The sequence below is a fragment of the Anneissia japonica genome, unplaced genomic scaffold (assembly GCF_011630105.1).
Source record: "Anneissia japonica isolate Jap-2015-1 unplaced genomic scaffold, ASM1163010v1 scaffold3174_len352767_cov145, whole genome shotgun sequence".
Taxonomy (NCBI): Eukaryota; Metazoa; Echinodermata; class Crinoidea; order Comatulida; family Comatulidae; genus Anneissia; species Anneissia japonica.
In genome coordinates this window covers 137,856-165,268 of record NW_022695265.1, presented here as the reverse complement: position 1 = coordinate 165,268, position 27,413 = coordinate 137,856, and the positions used below count along the sequence as shown (strand labels likewise).

At 34.1% G+C, this 27,413-nt stretch overlaps 2 protein-coding genes across 2 annotated transcripts in view; one reads left to right on the top strand and one right to left on the bottom strand.

The window, feature by feature from the left end:
- LOC117101459 (kinesin-II 95 kDa subunit-like) overlaps window positions 1–14,551 on the bottom strand; it is a 19,624-nt gene extending 5,073 nt beyond the window's left edge. Inside the window, exons 1-13 of the mRNA XM_033241436.1 lie at window positions 14,424–14,551; window positions 10,319–10,459; window positions 9,421–9,468; window positions 7,886–8,032; window positions 7,154–7,228; window positions 6,296–6,375; window positions 5,563–5,682; window positions 5,296–5,390; window positions 4,323–4,353; window positions 3,611–3,710; window positions 2,660–2,797; window positions 1,864–1,980; window positions 89–193 (exon numbers count right to left, since the gene is read on the bottom strand). Of these exons, the coding sequence (XP_033097327.1) occupies window positions 89–193; window positions 1,864–1,980; window positions 2,660–2,797; window positions 3,611–3,710; window positions 4,323–4,353; window positions 5,296–5,390; window positions 5,563–5,682; window positions 6,296–6,375; window positions 7,154–7,228; window positions 7,886–8,032; window positions 9,421–9,468; window positions 10,319–10,459; window positions 14,424–14,426 (1,200 nt within the window). The 5' untranslated portion in view covers window positions 14,427–14,551. The remainder of the gene's footprint in view (window positions 1–88; window positions 194–1,863; window positions 1,981–2,659; window positions 2,798–3,610; window positions 3,711–4,322; window positions 4,354–5,295; window positions 5,391–5,562; window positions 5,683–6,295; window positions 6,376–7,153; window positions 7,229–7,885; window positions 8,033–9,420; window positions 9,469–10,318; window positions 10,460–14,423) is intronic.
- Window positions 14,552–14,585: 34 nt separating this feature from the next.
- Window positions 14,586–27,413, top strand: part of LOC117101453 (pleiotropic regulator 1-like) — a 17,366-nt gene continuing 4,538 nt past the window's right edge. Inside the window, exons 1-12 of the mRNA XM_033241429.1 lie at window positions 14,586–14,692; window positions 15,244–15,353; window positions 16,373–16,500; window positions 17,391–17,456; window positions 18,279–18,375; window positions 19,520–19,601; window positions 20,245–20,454; window positions 22,092–22,229; window positions 22,998–23,192; window positions 24,358–24,476; window positions 25,418–25,557; window positions 27,208–27,401. Of these exons, the coding sequence (XP_033097320.1) occupies window positions 14,681–14,692; window positions 15,244–15,353; window positions 16,373–16,500; window positions 17,391–17,456; window positions 18,279–18,375; window positions 19,520–19,601; window positions 20,245–20,454; window positions 22,092–22,229; window positions 22,998–23,192; window positions 24,358–24,476; window positions 25,418–25,557; window positions 27,208–27,401 (1,491 nt within the window). The 5' untranslated portion in view covers window positions 14,586–14,680. The remainder of the gene's footprint in view (window positions 14,693–15,243; window positions 15,354–16,372; window positions 16,501–17,390; window positions 17,457–18,278; window positions 18,376–19,519; window positions 19,602–20,244; window positions 20,455–22,091; window positions 22,230–22,997; window positions 23,193–24,357; window positions 24,477–25,417; window positions 25,558–27,207; window positions 27,402–27,413) is intronic.

Genomic DNA, 27,413 nt, shown 5'->3' with positions numbered 1-27,413 from the left:
AAAAAAAAAAAAAAAAAAAAAAAACCCAGCAAAATCATCATGAGAACAGAACCACAACAGATTCAAGATGCTATGTACTTATATTTACCTTGTTTGCCAGATTTACTTTTCTGTCTTCTTCATACTGAACAGACAATCTCTCTTTTTCTTCCCAAGTTTGCTTTTTAGCTATCTGGAGGTCTTTGATTAGATCCTAAAAACAATCAGAAAATTATTTTAAATTTACAGATCAGTCTGTACATGCAATTCAGCCTGGACTTAGATACAAACATTTTTTGTTTTAAAATTCGTTACACATCAAACCATAAAGTATTTATACCAATTTAGGCATAAACATTTATCTAAGCTAGTTGCAACGAACATGAAAATGTGCTTGTCCAGGGTGCAACATGGTTTTTTCTACATCTAAAATATTAACATTTTTTTCTGAATGTAAAAATTGCCTGGCAGGATAAACATTAATGGTTAATTGTTATTGGCTCTATAATAATTTACTAACATATTTATGAACTTTAACAAATTCAACCATTTTCCAGGAGCAACATCTCAAAGTGGGTTACCCTGATAAACAGAAAATAGAAGTTAGACATTATGAATTGCTCATGATTCTGAAGGCCTGTTTATACTTGCAACGATAACGATCGTAGCAGTGAAACGATTTTATCATTTCCTCATGATTATGACGTCAATTGATTTAATTTGTTAAAATATTTTGTATCGTATACACGGTAAATCGTTATCGAATCATGGTAGTGTGAAAACTTCTCTTATTTCTTTTATTTTTGCTATATGAACAGTTGCTTTTTGGCTTTTTACAATTATCGTTGCAATTATTAACAGACCTTAATCATTCCTGGAGTGTGAATCAAACCATTGATCAACTAGTAGACAGTAGAAGACAATAATGGCTAGTCTCCTAAATTTGTACTTGCAAATATACTGTAAACGCTCAAATACGCACCGTAGCGCTTACAACATTATTGGAGGTTTCAGTGCTGTGCTTATTCGAGAGCGGCGCTTATTTGAGCATTTACAGTACCTGGAATATGTTGTTTAGTGGAACCTTAGCAACAGTACCCAAAGGGCGGAGCTTATTTGAAAGATCTATTACAGGATGAAACTAACTATAAACTGAACTCAAATATAGGTTTGTCCATAGAGTACAGTTTTAATGAGAGCAGAGTTGTGCTTATTCATACTTCTATACGAGCTTGTGTCAAGGCTGGAGTTATGGGTTATTCTCCAACCTTTAATGTTATGTGAGTTGCCATTATATAGGTAAGTAGTAATTAAATGTGATGCTGCCTGTCATACACAAGAAAAAGGTATAATATGACATCATTATTCCCATACACAGATAAGGCATCATCACGCCTATATGTGAGGTCTCACCACGAAATGAGACGCATCGTTGGTGAAATCATATTGAGATATTCACCAAAATAGGTCAAAGGCAACATTTTTACAAAATTTTGATTTTAATGTTTTTTAATAACTTGATACTTATATTTTATGATTGTGTACTTTAAAGTGAATTTTCTTACTAAAATAGTGTTCTCTTCGCATATTCTGTAATTCTAGTCCTATTATTTGTACAGGTTAGTTTATCTTTGAGGCCAATTTTCTCAAAACCTGGTTCTCATACACCTAAACTTAAAATGCTAACATCTCTGGCTCTATTTATCCTAGGGAAGCTATTCAAAGACCAAATTAGAGCTTATAATGTGATCTACCAAAATGTAATATTAACCCATCTTTTGATTTTCTTAAACGATGAGACTCATTTTGTAGACCTCACATATAGGCAATTCAAACAATTTTTTTATTATAACATATGAGTGGGGATAGAGTTTTACACTTTACCTGCATTCTAATCACATCTTCCTTGCTAGTGGCATCATTCAAGTTACTGGTGGCTAATTTCTCCCTTAAGCGGGAGATTTCATCTCGAAGCTCATTTAACATTCGTGAACTGTCATCCTGACAAAAAAAAAAAAAAATTTAAAAAATTGGTGCAAACAATAAAAAAGAAGAGTAGAAGTATAACCAATATCAAACATTAAAGAGAAATACTAAGTTATGAATCTTGTTGATGAAAATACATTTTAGCTGATAGTTTTTGCTAATTTCAGCCATACTAAAAAAGTCATCAGTGTAACTTTACAACAACATATGTGGCAAAGGCAAGCCAAACCAGTCACTCTATGTAAATCTTGTTTTGGAGGTAATGGCTAAAACATGTTTTGTTTTAAGATCTATCGATGGTGATAACGAGGGTGTTCCTTCCCTGAAACTACCTTTTATGGCTGGCTCTCAAATAACCAATGTTATCATACAACAAACAAAAATTTATTTTTTCTTGATTCCAATATCAAATCAATGCCTAGAAAAAATACAGAAAACAAAAACACATTTTGGGGTGAAGTTGTTACTTGGTGGTTAAGATGCTTGCTTAACAATCCTGGTACTTGGTATCAAATGATGCTGGAACCAGGATTTGACTAAAGACTAGAAGCCACACCACACTCTATACAGACACCCTATATTGAGACTTGGTTTTAAACTTCTATTCTGTACAGTGGCAAGTACCTTACAGCTTAAAGATTAAAAAATAAATAAATGCTTTAATTATTGTAAAAATATTGTTGGTTTAACATACAGCATTTTTCTTGACGTTGTTGGTGATGTTGTGACAAGTCTGAGCCATTTTAAGAGTTGATACCATTTCATTATAGCTGGAGTCCGCAGGTGAAACAGCAGCAAATATCAACGTCTTTGCATTGCCGCCAAGCGAGTCCTAAAAAAATTCAACAATATTTAATAAAAAAAGCAACATTATCACAATGGATGGGCTTATTCATTTAAACACCACAATGGATGGGCTTATTCATTTAAACACAGAAAGCTGAAAAGGAATTCATTTTAAAATTATTTTTTTTAACCATTAATTTTTTTTTAAACATATAACTTAGGTCATAAAGCTATAATAGTTACTGGTTAGGTAAAATATTAAATATAAAAAGAAAAGGATTCAACATAAAATGACAAAATGACATAAAATTAAATATTTACTGAATAAACATTAAAAAAGATATGTAATTTAGATTGTACACCAGAATTTTTGTGAACATTAAATCTATACCTGGTCAGTATTGAATAGGAAATACTCAGTTTGACATAACTGTAATTATTTTGGGTTCACACTCACTTTACCTCCATAATCATCTGGATGAATAAATCAAGTTTGTGTGAGCCAATCACTTATCATATATATATATTTATATTTTTATTACTTTTACTAGGTGCAATTCCGAAGTGAATAATCACAACATAAATGAAAAAAGCTAAATCTAAATACACTTGCAGCATTATATATTCACTTACTTTGCAATCTTTTAAAAATCTGATATAAATTTGCTTCTTGTAAAATCTTCAAATAATTTCTTATATATTCATTTAATTTTGTTTTGCATTTGTGATTATACGTTTATGATCTAGACACTAAGAAATAACAATGTCCCAACACTGATTGGGTATCCAGAAAAAAAAACATTGTTATAAATATCTATCCATCTCAATACCACGAGCCATAAGTTTCTCAGATGTTTACCTGCAGAAGCCTGGTCATCTTGGAGTCTCTGTACGGAACATGACCACCCTTCTTACGTGGATCTCCAAGCGAGTTTACAACAGCATTCAAAGCATTTAGGCTGCGAAGAAAAACAATTATACATCAACATAATATATCAACAAATAGGTTTGCCTACAGGTGCTCAACAAGTATGACTGGGTGTCAGAACTAATTGCATGCCTAGAGCATCAGTCAGGGTCTAAAAGTAAAAGTCTTTAACAGTTGGGGTCTACAGTATGTGTGTTTAACAGGAGAAATTGCCTCATCCTGAAAAAACAGTTTGAATTATGAAATAGCACTACACAAGTGCTGTAGTGTATGTACAATATGTATGTATGACCCACTACTGGATGGTGATATTGGTGTTATTTTTTTTAAATGAGTTTTATATCTAGAACTATAGCCTTAGATTTTTCAAATAATATTTCCCCTTTCTATTCTAACATTACTGTTAAATGGCATTATGGTAAATTTATTATGATATGCTCCTACAGAATTTCTTAACAGATTGATTGATTAATTGATTCAATAAACAAAATCAACAAGGAGGAATTGTCAGTAAATTAACAAAAATCTGAATTCAAAACAATTCACAACACAAACCAAAAAATACAAAAAGCTTGTATTGTATCTTGATGTATTGGCAATATCACATGATATCAGAGAGAAATGAAGTTGTAATTCGACATACCTTATGTCTTTATTCTGTACACCTTCAGAACCTGAGGGAAAAAAATAATCAATTAAAAGTACGGTATGATCCCCTTCTTTTAATTTGTTGTATAGAATCATAACAATCAACCGATTGTCTATAGAATGTTGTTTTGAAATATACCTTTATTCTCATGCATAAGAGGAGGCTTAAAATAGCAAATTACGATGAAAAAAACAGGGGGTGGTCTAAAATATATGTAACACATGCAAAATTTTTCATTTTGAATTCATGTTCGCCTTATGTGCGGATCATCCGTAACATGCATACTTACTACTGAAATGAAGCTACTAATTGTTAGTATGAGCTGTACAGGGGCTAGGAAGAAACCAAATTCATTGAGATCTGCTTAAATGAGTTTTCGTAACACAGCTAATTATATTTCGTTGCGATACTCATTGACAATTAATAATTCAGTAGCAAAAACTTGTTAAATCATCACGAATTTGCAGGAGACAGTTTATTTTCCCGAAGATTCTTGCTTGCTCGCGGAAGGCTTTCCGGATTTCTGGAAGACCACTGTGAATTTGGGGAGACTTGTACCACTACTAAGTGGCTTGAGTTACATTCTTCCTAACAAAGACAATTCGTTAGCAACAAGGAATTCTGTGTGCTCTATTTAGTGAGCTAAATACATTCTATATTCTGTCATATGTGAGATCGGGAATAAATCCTCACCGACACCACGAAGTGACGTATACCAAAAAATTCACGATTTTTCAATTTAATTTTTTTTTTTGACATTTTGATTATGTAAATAAAATTCTACCTTTTCAGCTAGTTTTTAAGAGTAAAACTATATTATTGAGTTAAACTTATTAGCCAAAGCATCCCAACTGCAAAAAATTTTATTTTTGGTTTTGCGAACAGACACAAACTTGCAGCATTGCATTCATTGTGATCGGATGGATAAGTTTGTGTCTCTATGGAAACCAGTGACGAAATTACTCACCAGCTAGATCAACAAACAGAATCTTGGACCTTAAACCATGAGAGCTGCTGTTCTCATCTCGTTGTTCAACAGTGATAGTAAAGAATCCATGAGCTCTGTAGAAAAAAACAATTTTGATGTATGTACGACATATAGTAATGAGCTTGCAGACAATGTTGAAAGACGTCACACTTGGTACTTTCATTTTTAGAAATGATTTGATGATTTTCTATCATTAAATTTATTTTAAATAAATTGGTATTTTACAGTTGGGGACATATGCCATACCTTTGTCGATGAGCCCTTATATCGGATGTACCCATCTTTCTTGCCTTGTTTCCTTGGTTGTACAGTTCAGATAGCTCCTCACTACTTACAGCTACAATCTCAGAGAGGCCGTCAACAAAGCTACGAAACAAAGAGTACATAGAAACACAAATATCCAAGCAGACAAGCCGCGGCAATATATTGCGTCAGCTCCGTCCTAAGACTCGGTGTGAGATGGCCTTTGGGCGTGGTCACAAAAGCATTCCACTCGAATAGAAGTGCTCAATAAACGTTTGTTATTATCATTAATACTATATCAAATCTTCAAATTGAGTTTCAAATTTTTTTTTTTCAACCAGCTATGAAACCAACACTCACCCAAAATGGATTTTCTTGCATTTAATATATAACCCAGCATTGAGCCATGTTTTTTGAGTTGTATGCCAACATGCCTCCATGATCATTAAAAATTATTGGGGCTTGCTATGCCAAAAATTAGCATCAGCGACGAAAACAAGAAAATTAGATTTTTTAATATACTCATAATTTCTCCACATTATAAGTTTATAAACAAAATGACAGGTCATTACTTTAATTGACTATTAATGCCAAAGTTATCATGAGTAAAATTATTACAGCTTCTCTGTAATAAAATATACAACACTCCCACATTTTTATGCTAATTCTTCAGTTTAATATTTAGCGATAGTACGATGGTTGTGGGATGGCAAACCGCAATCGATATGCTACTCACATGCCAACTTGTGGGTGTTGTCTTATCTTCATCTCATTGCTGTGCGGATTTAGTAGGTCAGTAATGTTTTCATCCATAATCTAACAATACAAATTGAAATTAATTGCATGTGCCATAGATCATAACTACTAGAAAGCTTTCAGTTATGTAAAAGGAGAACGTAGAACGACTCCACTCATCTGTGACTGCGTCGCATGCATTCTATGTTCTATTTATTTTTTTATCGTTTTATGATGCATACGCGGAGATGGCACAAACGCAAAGACCAATGTTTAAATACAGTACAGCCCTCATTCTGGCATGAATGCAGATTAGATTCCAAACAATTCCAGATTTCTGGAGTATATAACACACAAGGTTCAGACATGTGCAGTTCAGTTAATGTGATGTCATTACGTCAAATTTTTAATTAATTTCCATCATGTACAGTGCACTGAGAGTTTACTTATATGCGCTACATAAGAATGAACTATTATTATTATTACGCTCTAGGTCGTCTCAATTTGAAAGCTCCCTAAAAATTCTTTTATATGGTACTTTCCAAAGGTTAAAAAATGTTTTCTAACCCTTCATAAGGGAACATCTCTTTTTATCTTTAGGCACACACATGCTCCAAGGATAGCCAATATATACTTGTAGGTGACCATCCAAGACAAACATACCCACGGTAATGCTTTGCACAGACTAAATCTCAATATTAACCGTAAGGAGTGGGGTTGTTCTGGTAGTGAGAAAAAAATCCTGCAACACTTAAATAGGAATCGAATTCCGGACCCTGGGAATGGAAGGCAAGCATCTTAACAACTAAGATCCTCTGCTCCTCTCCTTAAGGCACTATTGTAAGTATAGGATATATACCTCAAGAAATGATGCTGTCACAAAGAATTCCTTTTTAGAATCAGAATCCAAATGCTTGAAAAGACTTCTTATCATCTGAAAAACAGAGCAAAATAATTTTTATAAAAAATGTTATACATACTATGAATAGTAATGTTGTCATATACAGTTAAACTTGCCTAACTCGATTAATTTCTAAGTCGAACTTATTTTACATGCCAAATTGTTGTGTTTTCCATTAATTAACAATCTGTAAAGTCAAATTTTATCTAAGTCGAACAATTTTGTAATGACATTTTGGATTCGACTTGGGCAAGTTCAACTGTAATTCATGAAAATGCTCAGTTTTGTGACAAAATGCGAGACGCACAGATTCAAGTTCGGTTTCCATAGAATCGTTCACCTTATCGGTGACTATCGCCAGTGAGCGAATCTACGGAAACCAAGCTGAACAAACACATTCATTTCAGTAGTTGCTTAATATATAGAGTTGCATATTTCTTTTGTCAGAAAAAACATTTATTGGTTGCATGGTACCTTTCCAAGGAGTTACAAAGGGTTTTCTTTGATGGATGGTTCACATGCTGTTGGCGTATCAGGGCAGTAGCGGATAACGCAGTCAGGTATTGCATTTATGTTCCTGAGTGGAACAAAGCAAAGCGCTTAAGGACACACAGGAAAAGCACAGTATGAGATGAAAAACCGCAACTTTGAGGTTGGCAACCAAACTACTTGTAAAACACTCAAACTTACCATGGGCACAATCCCAGGATCATCTTCTGTACCCGACATAAGATGAGTCTTGCCACTACCGCTCTGACCAGAGGCAATAATAGTCACGTTATATCCCACGAGGGCATCCTTTAACATAGGTTCACATTCTTCCTTGTATATCTGAATCTATCGATTAAGAATAAAATTAAATCTTTAATTTCACACTAATGTACTTTAAAGATGAAAATAAATATCTGAAATTCAAAAATTCAAATCAACACAATATTTCTCTTTCATTTATGTACAATTTTATAGAAGAAAATAACAGATATTTGCATATGTCCCAATCAGGATTTTAACAGAAGACCATCCAAATATTTGATTAATCTGGAACATCAAAACATAACAATTTTTTTTTAATGCAATATCACTATTTGTGGAAAAATTCTTCATTTATGTGCACTTAAATTCTTATTTATCGAAAATTTACACACAAAAATTGATTACCAAAACAATAATAAATCCTCAAACGTCATAACTTGACATCAGAAAAACGATATGTATTTTCAGTAACACAAACTATTGTCATATAGATGATTACCATGGTTTATAGTGACTTAATAGAGTTTCTAAATATAAGTATGTACAGTATATTATGAATCATATTTAGCCATGGTCTGTCCACTCTATGGAGGAAGGCCTTAGCATAATAATAATAATAATAATAATAATAATAATAATAATAATAATAATAATAATATGTTAGACTTATAGCGCTTAAAGCTAACAAGGCCTCTAAACGTTTCACATTATTATCCCCAGTCACTGGATTAACCGTCAATTGAACAGAAACTCAAGCTCCCTGGGGGAGTATTCCATAACGCTGCAGTAGCTACATTAGCGCATTTTGGCATTTAACCCTACCAGGTTCCCATTTACACTCCTGGGTGGAGAGAAGCAATGCAGAAAAGTGCCTGGCCCAGGGGCACAAGTGAAATGCACAGCAAGGGATTAAAACCCCGACCTCGAGGTTGGGAAACCAAACCGTTCCAACTGCGCAAACCACTTTACTGCATGTTGCTTCAAGAGGTCTCGATCTCTCACTCCAGTTGGCGTATCCCCAATATTGTTGTGTTTCGTCTCTCCATTATTTCTTTTACCATCCAAACTGTCAGCATTGTACTCCATCTGTTCTCCAACCTTTGGCTGATGTGACCTGACCACATACATTTCCTGCTTTTTATTATTTCCATAATTATGTCTGTAACTTTGATTTGGTTCCTCATCCATGTGTTAGTTTATGGTCATAATACCGGTACTTTCAAATTAGGTATGATGAGAACTTCCTTGCTATGAACCTACGACAACTTAGGAAATTACAGGTAAACAAAGACCAACTTTGTATATAATTACGTAATTTGTGTATTCTTGTACAGTAATGTAACACTGTCATTTAAATTGCTGTGCAATATCCTGTTATTGTTTTTACTGTCTTCCAGTAAGATGGGAACATTGATATGTCCAGTGATGTATAAAAGCAACAATAAAACGAATATCTTAAATATGGTACTTACTGATCTGGCATCCCAAAAATAACTAGATGACAATGCAAATGTGTGTTCCTGTAAAAAAGACATTCAAAATATGATAATTTACTAGGCATATTAAAGCATTTTTTAGGCCTCAGAAAAGTAGGCCTAAATTTATTTCCATTCAACATGTGATGGGACCGAGCAAGCATGATGTGCCTGTAAAACACATGAGATACCAACAAGTGGTTGTTTGATTTTCAAAACACGTCGTGATTTTAGCGAAAAAGGCAATGGCAGATAAAGGGTTTGTCGTAAAACAATCAGTTAAGATTCCTTGTTTAAAACCATTTCATTTTTTTATGCAATCTGCTCCGTATTAGCATAATCTTGCTCTATTGTCGACCCCTATTTTTATTTTTTTATGGAAAAATCTGTGGTCAAATCACTTTTGTTCTGGTGGATTCTATTCTTTTTAATTGCTTTTGTCCTAAGCCAGCAATGGCTGCATAAATTTGCCGGTAGGAGGGTCCAAACCAAGAGCCATGGTTTGGGTTCTGGAATAAAAATCTGTGGTTGGGTTCATGGTAAGTGTTTATGCTTTAGTATTGCTCAAACTTGTACTTTTTTAGACCAAAATATTAGGGATTAGCAATCAAAATTAAAGTTATTTGGAAAGGCAAGTAACATAAGTTTTGGCCAACGATCTTTTTGCATAGCGTCGGACAACAGGGAGTCCAGGCCTGTCCAACGGGGAGAAAATGCCCTCCTTGACACCCCACTGGTGCAATTTCAATTCAATTCAATTTTATTAGCTACGAATGCCATCAAGGGCAATTATCCGCATCAACAATAATTATTTACAATGGTATTATAGACAATTATAAACCACTGATTACACTTTCTCAATTGTATAATGAAGAAAAAATAAATAAAAACTGACCTGCCCAGAGCCTTCTCCGTGTGGATTTTGAACAGTTGTTTTATCTCCGCTCATTTTGATGATTCGTTTTGCTCCTTTTCCCTGTTCGGTATCTGTAAATGGCCGACATCTTGCAACAACTTTCACTCCAATGGTTTTAGACTAAAACAAAAATGGATATTGAATAATTTTTTTGGTTTTTTTTGTTTTTTTTGCTGAAGCAGGCTATGGAGTTAGTATATTTCCCCTTAAAAAATAAAATACAATATATACCTGGGTGACCATGGGATATCATTCCAGTACGATGGTGCAACAGGATTAACTAGTAACTGTAGGTTGGATAACCTACATGCATGAGAATGTTATGTTAAAAGCTTATATCACCCTTCTTGCACCTTGACGCAACACAACTCATAGGTTAGTCTATGAGGCCGACTAACAGAAACAACTAACTAGGCCTTAGTGGCACTATGCACTTTCGCACCTAACCTTGAATTCTTATTATTTCTACCTCAACGTTTTTCCCATAGTCATAACATATCATTATAAAACATGTTTACATGGTTCAACGACTCACAATGTACCTTTATCAATGTCAGAATACTGTTAGATATACAGCATTTGTGTGCTCGCTAGCACGACGAGCTGCTGTCATTTTGCAATCAGTAATAAACTGCCAGATTGTCTGAGCTTTTTAAATAGGAAGTGGATATATTTACGTCGCTGTAAATAAATCAGTAAACGATACGTAAATGAAACAACGCATGCGAAGTCGTACTTTAATAAACTTGCATTATCGGTCACATAAATTTATCGATTCTCGTTAAATATACGTTAACGTGAGTTCAACTTTCAGACTCCAAATGTGGCAAAGACAAGCCAAACCAGTCTTTCGTCGAAAAATCAATTTTTAGTTATTAATACAGGGTTTACCAGTAAAATGAGAGCTATAAAATGGTAAAAGAAAAAGAATCATTTAAATCCGTCACTTCGTTATGAAGTTACACGAGTTTAAACATACAGCTGTTTAAAGAACAATATTTGAGAAATCAGCCTTCAAAGTTTACGATTTCAGGCATTTCTTAGGCAGAAACCATTACCAAATCGTTAAAAATTGTTGTTTTAACATTGAAAACGAGGAAAATAACAGCATAGCATGATGTATAGATATATAAAGGTTAGTTTAGTGCAATAAAATAGATTTCCAAAATTTTGAAATTCCAGCATGTTTTGGCCATTATCTCCAAAACAGGATTTGCGATGAGTGACTGGTTTGGCTTGTCACCGGCCTTTTGCTGAAGCCCCTTTTTTGGCAAGTTAAATTTATGAATGTACTGTACCATGAATCCACGGTGCACGAAAATCAAATCTTCAAACGTGGACGTATTTATTATAGTCATGTTAAAATACATCAACAAAATCAACGCACATGGGGAATCCCCAAATTGATTGGTTGAATGAATTTTTGTAAACAGTTTATGACTAGCGGATAGGTACAGTACTTAAATTATAATTTTATACCGTTCTTACTATAACGTAATTAAATATGCTACAGTATGTAGCCTATGTATTTTAATTAAATAAAATAATTGAATGATTGTGATAATGAGCTAGAAGTATTAGTTTCACTGTCTCACATTATGACCACAACGTCGAGCGAGGCTGTTTATTCCACGTTCTGCATCCATACTTAGTAGACACATGCACAGCATGCCAATGTTTTGTTAGTGATCAGACTAGATGGGAAAATATATTTAAATAAAACATTAAAAATATTTGTTTTGTCTTAAAAGGGAGATGTATTTTATGTATTTTTTACATCTCCCTGGTCTCACTTTTTCCGTAATGATTAAATATATTACAGAAAATATACACGCATATTATTATTCATTGTTTAATTTTGACCCGACTAAAGACTATAACGATGTTGTTTTTGTTAGTGACGACATGGGTAAATGAAAACATTAAGATTAATTTGTGATGACTGATTATCTTATAACAATACAAGTAGGCCTAGAAGAATATCGTCTTGATTTTGTGGTAATTGATTTTTTGCAATTAAACCTCGTGTAGGCCTAGGCCTTGTATTTAGGTCAAGTGTGTTCATTCAACAAATGATTGAGTAAAAATAAATGAACATAACATTTCCAGATAATATCACTTTTATTTGAAAAGTTAACACAATAGTTTAATAATATATTTAGCGGTTAAGCAACATACTCTGCTGTTGTAGAAAATTAAATTACGTTTAATAAAAAATAAAAAACAAAATTATCAATTAATTAGTGCCATGGTGAACTTGGGGGAATCACTGCGGCTTGGGAGGCCATGCTATGTTGAGTGCTGAAAATGCAAGTTTATTAAAGTATAACTGTACATCCGTTGTTTCATTTACGTAAATATATCGTTTATTGATTTGTTTACGGTGACGTAAATATATTCACTTCTTTTTAAATACAGTGCACAGTTTTATGAATGTAGTTAAATGTTATGCAAACTGATTTATTTGCATTTGTATGTCATTTCAGTTATGCTAGTTTACTTGTATCCCAAGAGAGTCTTCTACAGTCGGATCCTCCTGGGTATAGAGGCCAAGCAAAACGATGCTTATAGGCCCCTCGAAAAAAACAGTATATTAAAATTTAACATAAGGCGCAAATTTGAGCGGATGGTCAGACAAACATTATAATACTGTGTTGTTGTTTGATATGTTCTAGGCTTAGGCTACATAATCATAATACATACAGCAGGCCTAGTGTAGGGCCTAGGCCCTAGGACTACAATGTAACATAAAAAAGGGATTAGGGTCGTAGCGGCCGCGAGGGAAAGCGGCCGCGCTCAAAATGTATGGAACGCCAGTAGCGCTATACCGATTGATTGGGATACGGTACGGTATAGCGTTGGTCAATAGCGTTCATATCGTACTCGTCAATATCTATTATGTTTCACTCAGTTTTATTTGATCAGGCAAGTGTTTCGAAATAAAGAGAAATCAATGTATAATTTTCATAATTGAATATTTTTCATTTCTCGTAGTCTTCTTCTGGTTAATTAAAGATCGATTTGTTTACAGATTGATTTACAGATCGAAACATTTTTGTATGTACATGACATAGTTGAATTATGATATGATTAAATAAATTTATTATATGTTATCAGTTTGGATTTCTATGTATAATGAACTTTTATTTTATATTTCTTTCAGGACACACGTAACGGATTCAAACATGGGATCTGTCAATACTAAATTTACCATGTAATAAAATGTGATGAACATAAAGAAATTAGGTCTACACTTAGTGATACTGTACATTGTCATTATTATTATTAATTTATTATTATTATTATTATTATTATAACTATTTTATTATTATTTCTTATCAATCATCTTCAAATGCAATGACAAACAGATGTTCATTCACTAAAGAACAAACTGAACACAAGATAGTAAAATTCGAATAAATAAACTAAAGAAGCGATTTAAAAAGTACCATCGATTTCTGTAAGAAAATAGGCATACTATAAATCATAATATTTGATATAATAAATAAACAAACTAACTAAATATTAAGTCTCGATTTATATAGGCTATATATAAATTAAGAAAGAAAATATACATTAATTTGATAATTGATTAAAACAGTATTAATATTGAACTCTGATGCCCTTTGTCCAACATACATTTTGCATACTGCACGCTTGGCGCTCCATACAAATTGCTGCGTATCGACTCGCGGCCGCTTTCCCTCGCGGCCGCTCCGACCATACTCCATAAAAAAGTTGGGTCTACTACTGTCAGTAGTCTACTAGGCCTACTACTTACTAATTACTAGGCAAAGCCTAGCTTAGGCCTAACTACCACCAACCAGACACAGTAGAGTAGGCCTAGGGCCTAGGCCTCTTATACACATCTAGATGTGTATAAGAGACAGAGCCTAGAGGCCTAGTAGTAGGCCTAGTAGGACTCGGCCCTAGATAGGTAGCTAGAGAGAGGCTTAGGCTAGCCCAGGGAGGCCTAGGCCTAGGCCTACACAAACAATTGTTGTTACTGATCAATCTTTCTAGGCTAGCCTAGGCCTAAACTACACCAAATATTTTACTTAAAAACAACAAGGCTTAGGCATACCATGGTAATTGCCTGATACAACACAAGGGCAACTTAAAATCTTCGATATTTCGAGAAATCAGACTGAAGTCCGTCAGTCTCTCAGCTTAGAGTTTACAGTAAACTTGGCAACTATGACGTCACGATAACTAGCCTCTTTGTCCAGCAAACGTTTTTATATGAGTTCAAAGAGCAAAGGTTACAGCTTCGGTTCTACAATATCTGAACGTGCTTGTGTGTTTGTTTTTTTAAAAACTATTTTGTTTTAATTTTGTGCAATGGACGCTCAGGTGGTGTTCTTTATTTCAATCTTATTTTGTATTAAGAACTGTATATATTTTTTAAAGTTTCCATTTTTATTATGTACATAATTTAAATAGATAAGGCCTATTACATTACAATATAATTATATCAATAATTATTATATGATAATGATAACAATAATAAATGTAAAATTGTGTATATTACTATAACATCATACAGTAGTAATATTAAAATCAGATATTTATTTTTTTTTCCGTTCTTATTTTACAATTTTTAAGTTCATTAGCCTTCATGTGTTTTGCCTTAAATATTTTAGAATAAGTTTCTTGATGGAATGTAACATACTTAGTGTGTGTGTGGCCTATTATGAAGATCATGGTTGAACGCGTTTCTGCAAATGTCAGTGCGTTAGAGATACTCATTGTCAACTTGCATTATACCTTCTGCATCCTGTGTCTTGATAAAACTAGGCCTGGCTTGCTAAGAAGGCTCCCTGGGCTAGGCCACGGTCTGCATAGCTAGACTCCTAGCCTAGCTAAAAAATGTTTGTAATTCTGTTTTGTTTTTGTTTTTTTAGCCAGAAGTGACAAAACATTCTGTTCATACGCTTGTGTTTCGTTCATTGAAGAGGTCGCATGATATGTTCATTGCAGATAACATTCAACCACCAGATTTAAATGAAGCCAGGTAATAATAATAAATTATTAATAACAACAAAATTATGTAGGATTTTGATGTTGGAAACTTTATTGCCATCAATACTGTAAAGTTTTGCACAGATAAATGCCTCAAAAACTAGCTCAAATTTGGCATGGAAAATCGCTAGGAAATTATGTGAGCAGAATATTAGCTGCAGTAGTAACAGCTGCTACTGGTTAATATTAAAATTAGATCAAAGCATAATTTTTGGCAAAGTCTGCGAGCAAATCGGCCCTTATTTTCTGAAATGCTCACACAAATTTATATGCCTAATTTTTGCGTGGAGGACAAAATGTCTGCGCAGGAATTACCTTACACTGTGGCCTTATTGTTCCAGCAAGCATATCACATAAATGCCAAGTTGGAGGTAGCTAGTGGCTTGAGATTTAACAGGAAATAAACCCAATTGGCGTGGGTCGTGGGCCCGCCAAGAGCCTTGAAAAATTGTAGGCTTAGATGCTCTCTGGTGCACTCTGAATAGATTAGTGCATTAAACCTAAAAATTTGTAGCTAGAATAGGAACGATAGCATTTTTGATGATTCTAGGCCAGATAAACTAATGAATTGCGAAGATTTCGAGTATTTTGATCAAAAATTTAGGTTTAATAAAATAAAGCTTGAGATTAGTGGAAAAGCGTGAGATTTTAGGTGAGTGGCTTGAGAGCTTAAGGTTTGGTCGAAAAGCGTGAGGCTCACACCATATGATCATTAAAAAGTCACCTCAAAGCATTTTAAAGGAATATGAAAAAGAGAAGAGAATTTAACTAACCCATGAACTATCCTCAAAAACTAATCAGAAACATTTACCAAAGAATTTAAAAAAAATTAATAATGACCAAGTAACACAGCACTATTCTCCAGCAATTTGAGATGCATGGCAGCTGGAAGAACTAAAAAAAACAAGAAAATGAAAAAAAAAAAGAAAAAAAACATGGACAAATAAATTGAGGTTGATTGTTTATTTTTTATGTCCTTTTCTAAAATTGTAATTCTTTCCTTATCCTCAGTGAACTTGCCAAGTTGAGTTGCAAAGCAAAGGATGAGTATGGTCTGGTGAAACAGTTGATGGCAAGCAAAGACAGCTCACTTGAGCCTGTAAGGCGGGAGACGCAATCTATCAATAAAATGTTACATGGTAATGAAGAATAATATGTTTGTTAATTGCTATTAATATAGATTGCTTAGATTGTATTCCATTATACTGTCAGATATTCCATGTTTTTCAGAAAAAAAAAATGAAGTTATGTTTAAATGCTAAAATCAATTCCTCAAATTATACAAGTGCCCCACTCCCCATGTCAGACCATCAGTAAAAATATACTAGATTAAACAAAATTTAGAAACAAAATAAAAGAAAATTGCCAAAATTTAAACTTTTTATTAAAATGATAACTGTTGGTGGTAATTCTGGAGACAGCACTCTAAAAAAATTTTAAATTCTAATTTCATTTTATAAAATCATCTATAAGTTATGATATTACTTAGCGTACCTTAATAAGTATTTGGGAACTGAGCATTCATGTATGATAACACGTCTGGTAGGGATTTCTTTGGATGTGATATATACTCTAAAGGTAACCCATTAAGTCCTGAGACATATTTCCAGTAGTCTCCTTCTGGTGGTGAGTTGGTCCATAAACTGGAAGACAATCCCCCACTCTTTTCTGAAGAGTGTACAGCTGCGTTCTTTAACGTTGCACGTGGGCCATTTTGCACACTTTACCAATGGCTTGAACGTCTCATCCGAAAAGACAGCGCGCTTTCGGAACTTGTATTTCAGCCCTCCAGTAGAAACACAAGGAAAACAGCGATGGGAATCGAACCGGGGACTTGAAGATCTCCACGGTTCAGCGCACACACAGCGGCTACCAGCCACCAGTTTAGCTGACTGAGCTAGTTTACAGTACATACCTTGTTTCTTCTTTCATTGGTCACATCATACCAAAGATACTATACTGCATAAAGCAACCAATTATTAATAATAAGTGGTGAACTAGATAGTTTAATTTATTTTATCAATTTCAGAAAATCCAGCTGATTCAGATTTAGAGACACAAATAACAACTGGACACCCATTTCCAAATGAACCTGGTAAGTTGAATTGTCACTGCTATCATGAGATTTTTTTATTGCATATTATACAATATCATTAGAAAATTGTCCTAATTAAAAAATGTATTCATTGTGTTGTATTCATACTTGGCCTCATATCTCAGGTGGTAGAGTATCCAAACTAAAATGGGAAGGTCTTATGTTAAAACCATAATAATAGAATAAACATTTTTTCCAGTATATGGGTTTTTTTTATCTATACTAAATTTCATATGATTTATCTTTATTCATTGCATGGTACAGTATTACTATACCCTTACGGGAAAAAAAATAAATGTAGTGGGAATATACAGGTGTATACAACTTGGCCTCATAGTTAAGTTGGTAGATTATCTGGATTAATATTCAGAAATGGGTTCAAATATGTTTTTTTTCTAAAAACTTTTTTGTTTAGTAAAAAAAATGGAATAAAAAAATGATCCTATAATTTTCGTTTACATATCACTAACAATACTAAATGCTAGATCTACTTCATTACACATCTTGTAATATCTTACATACAAGCAGGTATATATATATATATATATATATATACACTATTGTACAACTGATTTTTCTAAGACAAAAAGCATATTTGACGAAAAACTTAGGAGCGGCTAATGTACACAGATTTTTTTATATTTAAAAACTGGGGTTAAAGGTGAAAATGGGTTCCCAATTTTTTATCAAATATGCTTTTTGTTTCTTAGAAAAATCAGTTGAACAACATATCATATTTCATTTTCCTCCAGAACGTGGCTCAGATTTAGTATTTTATATGATGACGTTTTTGTTACTGAAATAATTTCTCATTTGCTACAGGTGTACGTTTAAGTGCAGACACAGCTGCCCAGCACAGAGAGTTAAGCACAGATGGAGTGAATTCAGTCCTACGGTCACTACCACCTTCACAATCACAGTAAGCTGTACTTTATGTTATGCAGTAAAACTTCTCCTCTATGACATCTCTAGGGAGACACCCCATATTAAGGAGTCACCCCTATTAAGGGGGACTTTTTTCAGCCATGAAATGGAGGAACGTAAATCTTTTAACACTACATCCAATCCCTTTTCAGGGGACATCTATATTAAGGGGACACTTTTCTTTTCCACTTTTTTCAGGTGTCCACTTAATAGAGTTTTTACTTTATTCGTCACTTTACATTTGATTTTTTATGTAAGTATTCTGCTTCACCTGTTATAAACAAAATCGTGAAATATATAATTGTGGAACATTGACTATTTCATGAATAATACCTGGTTGAACCGTAATATTCCAGTTTATAATCTGACAGTAACGAATACACGTCTTATCAACGTGATATGTATGCCCTTAAGGCTCTGGCTAATAATATTAGTATTAGGCCAGTAGTTAGCACTGTAGTAATACTAGGAGTACTATAGTATTGTGAAAGATCTGTCAAAGTACGGTAATTTCCTCTGTAAGGGGAGACTTTCAGCAAGATCTTGCTATAATTAGCAGAGATATTCCAGGCCAGCAAGAGTGGCTCATTGCAGATTCAATAATAATTTAATATGATAATAATAATAATAATAATAATAATAATAATAATAATAATAATAATAATAATAATAATAATAGGTAAAATTGTAAAGTGCAGTTAAACAAGGTCTCTAAGCTATGTACATAAAGAAATTGGAAAAATTGAGCTTATTGCATGCGCTACCTGGCAGTGTCATATCTAGGGGGTGGAGGGAGTTGCTTCCCCCCACAAAAAAAACCAAAAAAAACAATCACCTCAATAATTCCTTAATTTGCGAGATAGCACCCCCTGACCTAATCATTAAGCACCCTACTTCACCTTTGCGCCTCCATCAGCCCATCAGCCCTCTTCACCCTTTTGAAGATTCCTAGATACGCACTGCTATCTTGGTCAGACAATTCTATTATTTTTTTAGGTAAGTTCCAAAAAGATAGCTGCCATATATCACCCACAGACGACCACTGTTTCTAATGTGTGTATTGTAGTATTGTAGTATTGTAATGTAATTGTGAATGGCGTTGATTTTCTAGCATGAATAATGCTTTTTTTTTTATTTAGGTTAGATAGGCAGAGAACTGCAGTGAGTGTCGATGATATCCAGAGAAGAGCTGGAATACCTCAACGCACAGGTCCTTCAAAGGTACTAACTTGCAGTATTCACACAAAATTAATTATTATGAAAACCAGACTCCAATGAAATAAAAATTTATATGTTGTACAACTGGGAATGGTTGAGATACAGATTTTTACAGATTTTTAAATATTTAAAAACTGGATGAAAGGTTGAAAAACGGGGGTTATGCCCCTTTTCCCTCTTAACAATAGTGGGTCGCAGTATAACTGGCAAGCTTGCACAGTTTTTTGAGTTAAGACATAAGATTCAAAGTTGAATGTATATCCCAGATAAATGAACACTATAAAATTCTAACATTATGAATATTTAATTACACATTTGTACATATGTCTAACAATGGTATCAGACCGTCCATGATTACTTGTCATCTGAGATCTAACAATCACTATTAACAGATATTACAAATGGGTCTTTACTTTTCTATGTACTTCATCAACATGTACTGTATGATTGTAGGTCTAAAATGTTTTAATTAAATTTAATATGTAATTTTGTTAGATTTATTTACTTCATTAGTTTAAGGACACGGCCTTGTTGAGAAAAAAAAATTAAATTTTTGTTGAGTCAAGTTTAACCATGAATAAAGAAAGATACTATTATATTATTATTGTTATTATATTGTTATTTCTATTTACATTTTTTGTAATAGGCACTTGTTGCTGTTTCTGGAACAAAGAATTCTCAAGCGCTGGTTCCCAGGAAAGCACCAACGATGCCAAAGCCCAAGTGGCATCCGCCATGGAAACTATACAGAGTGATCAGCGGCCATCTTGGATGGGTGCGCTCCATCGCCATTGAACCGGGCAACACTTGGTTTGCTACAGGAGCTGGGGACAGGCTGATCAAAATATGGGATTTGGTAAATATATTGTTGATATTATTATATCGGTTTTTACCACAGAATCAGTAGTTGCACTCAAGGCCAGTGTAGCTACACCTCTTCACTTCCTACAGTAGTTACAAGTAAATTAATTTGTCTTTCAAATTTTTCTATGAGTTAAGGTGCATTTACACCGAATCCAATTATTCAGCTCGGGAAGCATACCGAACCAATTAGAAAAAAAAGTTGAATCAGTGTGTAAGAGGTACTGTATAGGCAGTGCTTTCCAGAAGCCATTTTAACCATCAGTTTTAATGTTATAAATAACTGGCCAACGAGTGAAAATGTTGAGATTGTAAAAATATGATTAGGCCTAGGTATGATTATATGTGTTGTTGTTTCTTCAAGTCATTAAACGCCACTCAAAAGGGATAATGCTTCACACTGCGTGCATAGTGGAATTTCTATGGACAAATTTACGAGTAAAAATATTTCAATTGGGAGAACACTGATAGGGACATTTAACATATCAGAGCATTAAATAATATATAATATTAAATATATATATTAAATAATATATAATATTGTTGTTAGAACTATAATAATCTTTAAATTTTAATTTTTATCATTATAAGAATATCATCATAATTATGTTCGTTATTTAGATTCTGTTTTCGATTTAAAGGAATCACTTTGTTTATTATTGAATTGTAATGAACCTGTTTGTTATGTTCATTACAATTCAATAATAAACAAAGGAATCACTTTGTTTATTATTGAATTGTAATGAACATAACAAATAGGTTGGCATTTTTTTTTAGATGTTTTGTGAGATGTGATACAGTATATCAATTCCAAATTCTTAAAGATATTCATGATGTTTATAACAAATTTACCAACAAACCATGAAACAGTGAAACATTTAAAGCACTGCGACTCCAACGTCCCAATTGCCTACTCGACCTCCTCCTTAAATATTCTCCTTATCTTCCCTCCATTCTTATGACCTTAATCAACTCATTGTTCTAACAGTTAACACTAAATTCTACGGCCACATATCATATTTATTTTCAGCTGCCACACTTTGGAACTCTCTCCCAAAACACATTACCGACTCAAACTTCAGTTGCTATTTTTAAGACCGAAGACAAAACACAACTTTTTAAAATCTAAACATGCGCAGTGCCTTTGATTATTACTTCAGTTTAGTGATATTATCATTTTATAAACAACAATAATTATTATTATTGTTGTTGTTGTCGTTGTCGTTGTTTAATAAGAGTACGTTTTGTATAAATATTTAATGTAAAAATAACGCTAAAAAGAAAAGATCGACGTTTCGACTCCTTCATGGTGTCATTTTCAAGATCAAATGATGAAGTATAGAATATACAGCAACTATAATCAATAGAAAAAAGCTAATCTACAATGTCAAAGTTCATAACAGTGGGATATTAATCCCTGAATGGTGAAACGTCGATCTTTTCTTTTTAGCGTTATTTTAAATAGTATTGTTATTGTTATTGATAATATTATTTGTTATTATTTGGTAATTATATTAATGTTTTCAAGAACATCATAAACCTAATGAAATTTGAGTACTATTTAAGTTTCTTGATGAACACACTTAAATGCATTCTAGTATTTTTGCTCATGTAAATTATTGTGTATTGCAGGCATCAGGCAAGTTGAAGCTGTCACTCACTGGCCACGTGAGTGCAGTGCGAGGATTAGCTGTCAGTGAACGTCAGCCTTATTTATTCTCTTGTGGTGAAGACAAAATGGTGAAGTGCTGGGATCTGGAACAGAATAAGGTTAGGTATAATATTCAGTTTATCATAGTTGCCAACTTATACAGATGGACTGTGAGACCCACAGATAATTTGTAATTTTCTAGTTTTACTATGGGTAAAAAAAATCAAGGGATTTCAAGGCTACTCACAGATTTAAGGTTTTTTACAATAGTAATAATGATTTTGAATGGTATATACAGTAATATTCAATAAAAAAAATAATTTGCCATCCATCTATTCCATCTGTAGTGTTTGGCAATGAGTCTCAGTGACCTTGTCCTTTGACCTTTTCCCAAAATTTAAATATCTCTTAGATTTTTTTGTACCATTCCAATATTATTTTTTATTTTGCTGACCGACAGGCAGACAAACACCAGGGTTGTAGCTAACAAAAACTAAGGGTGGGGATAGATATTTTGAGGGTGGGTGCATTATAACATTGGTAAACTTTAGATAATATGGGTGGATTTTAAGGAGGGAAAAGAAGGTTTAATAAGGGTGGGTGGAAGGCCATGAAATTAGCTTTAGACTGGGTGGAAAACTTCAAGGCTGGGTGGCTCCGCCCACTATAACTACATCCCTGTGACACACAGAGGAAGCTCATTGCAATACCCTCTTCCCTTCCTTCAGGGGAAGGACAAACACACCACAGGCAGACAGACATACAGACAGCCCGACAGAGGTAGATACATTGTTAATAATATTGTTGGAGTTGGGCTGTAACCTAATGACCAAAATAAAAAGGAGGTTACGATAACCATTGTGTAAAAATGTTGTTTTCCACTGCAGGTTATACGTCATTATCACGGTCACTTGAGTGCCTGCTATGCCATGGATCTTCATCCTACCATAGACATACTGTGTACGTGCGGTCGTGATGCTACCATCAGAGTATGGGACATGCGTACAAAGGCATGCATCCACACACTTACAGGTCATACCAATACAGTGGCTGATGTCAAATGTCAAGGGGCAGAGCCTCAGGTACACACTTAGATAATTTGCAAATGCTGTAACTCACCAAATTATGTGATTAAAATTTCACCAGTATATTTACTATATACTGTAATAATTGTATTCTGCTTGTTTTACCTCTGGCTTTATTGGTTTTTTTTTTAAAAAAGATTAATAAGTATTTAGTCCATCCTTTGTTATTTGCAGTTCTTACCCTGGCTCTATACTGTGTGAGAAATGGTATTAAGATTGATCACATTTTTAAATGTTCCTATTGTGTTTGTCCATGTTAAATTATCCAAACAGTGTAATATTAGTATTTAGCATGTCATAACATGGCTAGTTGTTAATGGTCTGTTTCCAGAGCACATTTCTCTGTTAATTTCTCCGATAAATTATCTTAAAATTCCCTCCAAATACTTTATCATTACATTATGGACAACAATGCAATGTGCTCAACATCAAAACTTCCGTTTTGTTGACCAGCTGGTGAACCCTTTCTTGGCGCAAGATGGAGAGGCCTAGACTGTCACATTGATATTTCATAGGGATTAAGAAGGCGAAAAAAATGCTAGCTTTGTTTTTGGTGTGCTTTACGACAGTATACAATAGGTAGAGATAGACCTAGGCACACAGCAAGGCACCGTCGACATCGAGTGCAGTTGTTTTAGGCCTTTTTTTTGTATATTTATTAAGCATAAAAAATGTACTTTTTCTTATGAAGTATTTGATACTAGCCTAGGCCCCTAGGCTACTAATCACACTGGAAACTAACTAACTAAAATAATTCTTTGCATGACCATGATTTGACATCGGTCAAATGTTATTTATTTTCACATTCAGAACTTTTTACAATAAATTTTCTGATTCTCTTGCAAAAACTTTGGGCCCCGTTTTTACAGCGAAAAATAACAAAATGGCTGTTTTCCGATAATTTATCTGATAAGAAGTGCTGTGAAAACACGGCCTATACCGATGTCTATAGTACCGAAAAAATGATCCAACAATAAGAATGAGACTGGCTTCACTTAATGATAAACTCTGTTCTGAAGTTATTTGAAGGTTTAAGATATTATGCTTGGAATTCTGGCTAGGATGTACTCTCCCATACTCTATTCGGTATAGTACCGAAAATGAATTTTGGCTAATGGATTTGTTTGTTGATGATTATTAGTATTGTGTTTGTTGTCTGCAGGTTGTAAGCGGAAGTCATGATGCTACGATACGGTTATGGGACTTGGCAGCTGGTAAGTCTAGGGCTACTCTCACCAACCATAAGAAGAGTGTCAGGGCCCTTGCTCTTCACCCTAAGCTGTAAGTAAACATTTTCTGCAGTAGTCCTTAAACTCTTGTACTATGAAACATATAGTTTGCCTACCGATTCGAGACCACATTTCGGATCCTGAAAGTGTGGAGCGGTCCCACTTTGAGGGTTTGCTGTGTTTAAAAATGATAGAAGATTGTTTGTTGGTTGATTCCTGGTTATGACATAATTAATGTTGAAATATTGAATCACAACACAGTGCATTTCAAAACTTGGAGTATGTATTATACTTTCTTGTTGTTAGTTGGTACTTTGAAAATAATGTCTTGAATTAGACGAGTCTTGTATTGGATGTTGAATTGTGAACAAATTTAAAGAAATTGTAGATAATGTGTCTTTAATAGTAACCACCATTTATTCGATCATTCATTCATTTAACTCAAATAAAAATACTCGAAACAAAATACTACTAATTGGGAATTAGACCAATATGATTTATATAAGTTCTGTATCCTTTTTGTCAATGGTATAGTTATGGTTGGTGTCAAACATAACAGTATGTTACTTCAAATCATTCATTTCTTTCTCCATTAATCAAATTGTTAAATGTGTATTATGTTTGTATGTATAAAGTATATTTTATTAATATGTAACTGCAAATTACAACATCTCATATATTATTTTTTTCATTATTACATCTATCGTTCCCATATATCTTATTATCGTGTTTATCCCCCTGGAGAGAGTTCATAACCACAACACTAAATTGAGTTTGACTGGAGGTTTTGCTCTGCCATTTTCTAGAACTGAATCTGGAAAGGGAGGCAGTTTGTATTTCATGGAAACAGAATTTGGAACTCTGTCCATGGGGGGTCAATGAACTTGAATGATTTGTTTTTGAATGATAATTGATGATACTGATTTGATAATTTTAATGATTTGTAAATACTTATTATTGTTTTAATTGGATTTTCTTTCATGAATGCTCCAGATATATGATGGCTTCAGCTTCTCCTGACAATATCAAACAGTGGAAGTTTCCAGAAGGCAACTTCATGCAGAATTTAAATGGACATAATGCTATCATCAACTGCCTAGCAGTCAATCCTGACGGGGTCATGGTTTCTGGCGGTCAGTCACATTTTTTTGTGAATTGTATTCATGTATAATAGATTGTTTGTTTTTGTTTTTCTATACAGTTATACTCGTCTATGTTGACTTTGCATAACTCGAATAATTTCTTATTTGGCATGCCAAATTGTTGTGTTTTCCGTTAATAAACCATTTGTAAGTCGAATTATCTAAGGTCAAAGAGTTTTTCAAAGTCATTTTGGATATGACTTATGCAAGTGCAACTGCACAGACAAAATATTGCTGCTAAGTCGTTTGTACGAATGGCAAGAGCTACACAGTTAGTTTTAATGTAGCGTCCTTTTAGCGTATAATCGCGTATAATCGATACTAATTGCTGTTATTAATTGACTGGAACAGTCAAAGCAGGGTCACCAACGAGCAGGTTAACAGCATGACACCCCTCCCCCCTATATACTTCTGGGTGAAGAGAGGCAAACGTAAGTAATGTGTCTTGCCCAAGGACACAAGCAAAGCGATGAGCGTTGGTCTCGAACTTCCGATCTTACACGCTGAGGAGCCACATGCTCTATCTTGCCGCCTAAGTGAGTTTTGCATACCAGCAGCCACCAAGACCACCGAGTAGGATTTCCAGGCATATAGGCTGATGACCTGAACTGCTCCAGTGGGAGTAGGTTGATGCAACGGTTGTGTCTTGTACTCTCAACCTTGAGGTTGGGTTTCGTATCCTTGTTGTGGATTTCGCTTTTGTCCTTGGATAAGTTACTTTATCCTGGTTATTCACATTGTCTATCTCCACCCAAGAGTATAAGTGGGTACCTGCAAGGAAATCAACAAAAAGACGCTCATCTCCACTTGCAAACATAGCATGTGCCTACAGTCCTTTGAATTTTACTTTGGCATCGACAATCTAGTTGCGTGTACAGTCGTCAGTTATTAATTAATGCATGCCATACGTTTTATGGTATTCGTTACTGTTTTACTCATTTTGGGTACTTTTGCACTGTCTGTTACAATTTCATTCCTGAAAATTGACAAAAGAAAATATGAAGTTGTAGCAAATGAAAATTTAAGATTTTATATAAAAGTTTACATTATTATATAACATTAAACTGTCATTTTGACAATGTTGGAATAAGGTGCACAAAACGAACATTTGAGTAGATACAGAAAATTCTCATGAACCACCGGACACCACCTCATCGGTAAAATTAGTGTTGAAACAAATATATTTTCAATGCAAAAAATCATTAAGCTTGTGTAATCACCGCACGACATGCAATTATCATGGCAACTGAAATACGCATGGGTAATTCGTCACACGCCGGCAATTATTGTCGATTGGTTGCCATGGTTTTTGTTACAATCAGGGCAAGTTAAACTCAGTAATGCGTGTGGGGGCGCGCGACGCGTAGAATTTCGATGTCAGAATTATGTCATGTTCTGAGATGAGCATCCTTTTGTTGAATTGGCTTTGTACCTGGTAGGGGTCAAATGCAACGTCAATGGAACACTCCCCCAGGGAGCTGCTTATATGTTCCATACATGTTTAATTTAGTGACCAGGGTAAAAGTAATGTTAAGATGTTAGGTGCCTTAGCATAATGCACTATAAAATCTATCATCATTAAGTTAATGTAGTAATTATCCAGGATATTAAAAGTCCATCTATACTTTGTTTTTTCAAAAGGTGACAACGGATCTATGTTTTTCTGGGACTGGAGGACAGGATACAATTTCCAACGTATGCAGGCTGTAGCCCAACCAGGCTCCCTGGACAGCGAATCAGGAATATTTGCATGTTCTTTTGACAAGAGTGGCAGCAGGTTGATCACAGCGGAAGCTGACAAGACAATCAAGATTTACAAAGAAGATGACACTGCTGTAAGCTTACTT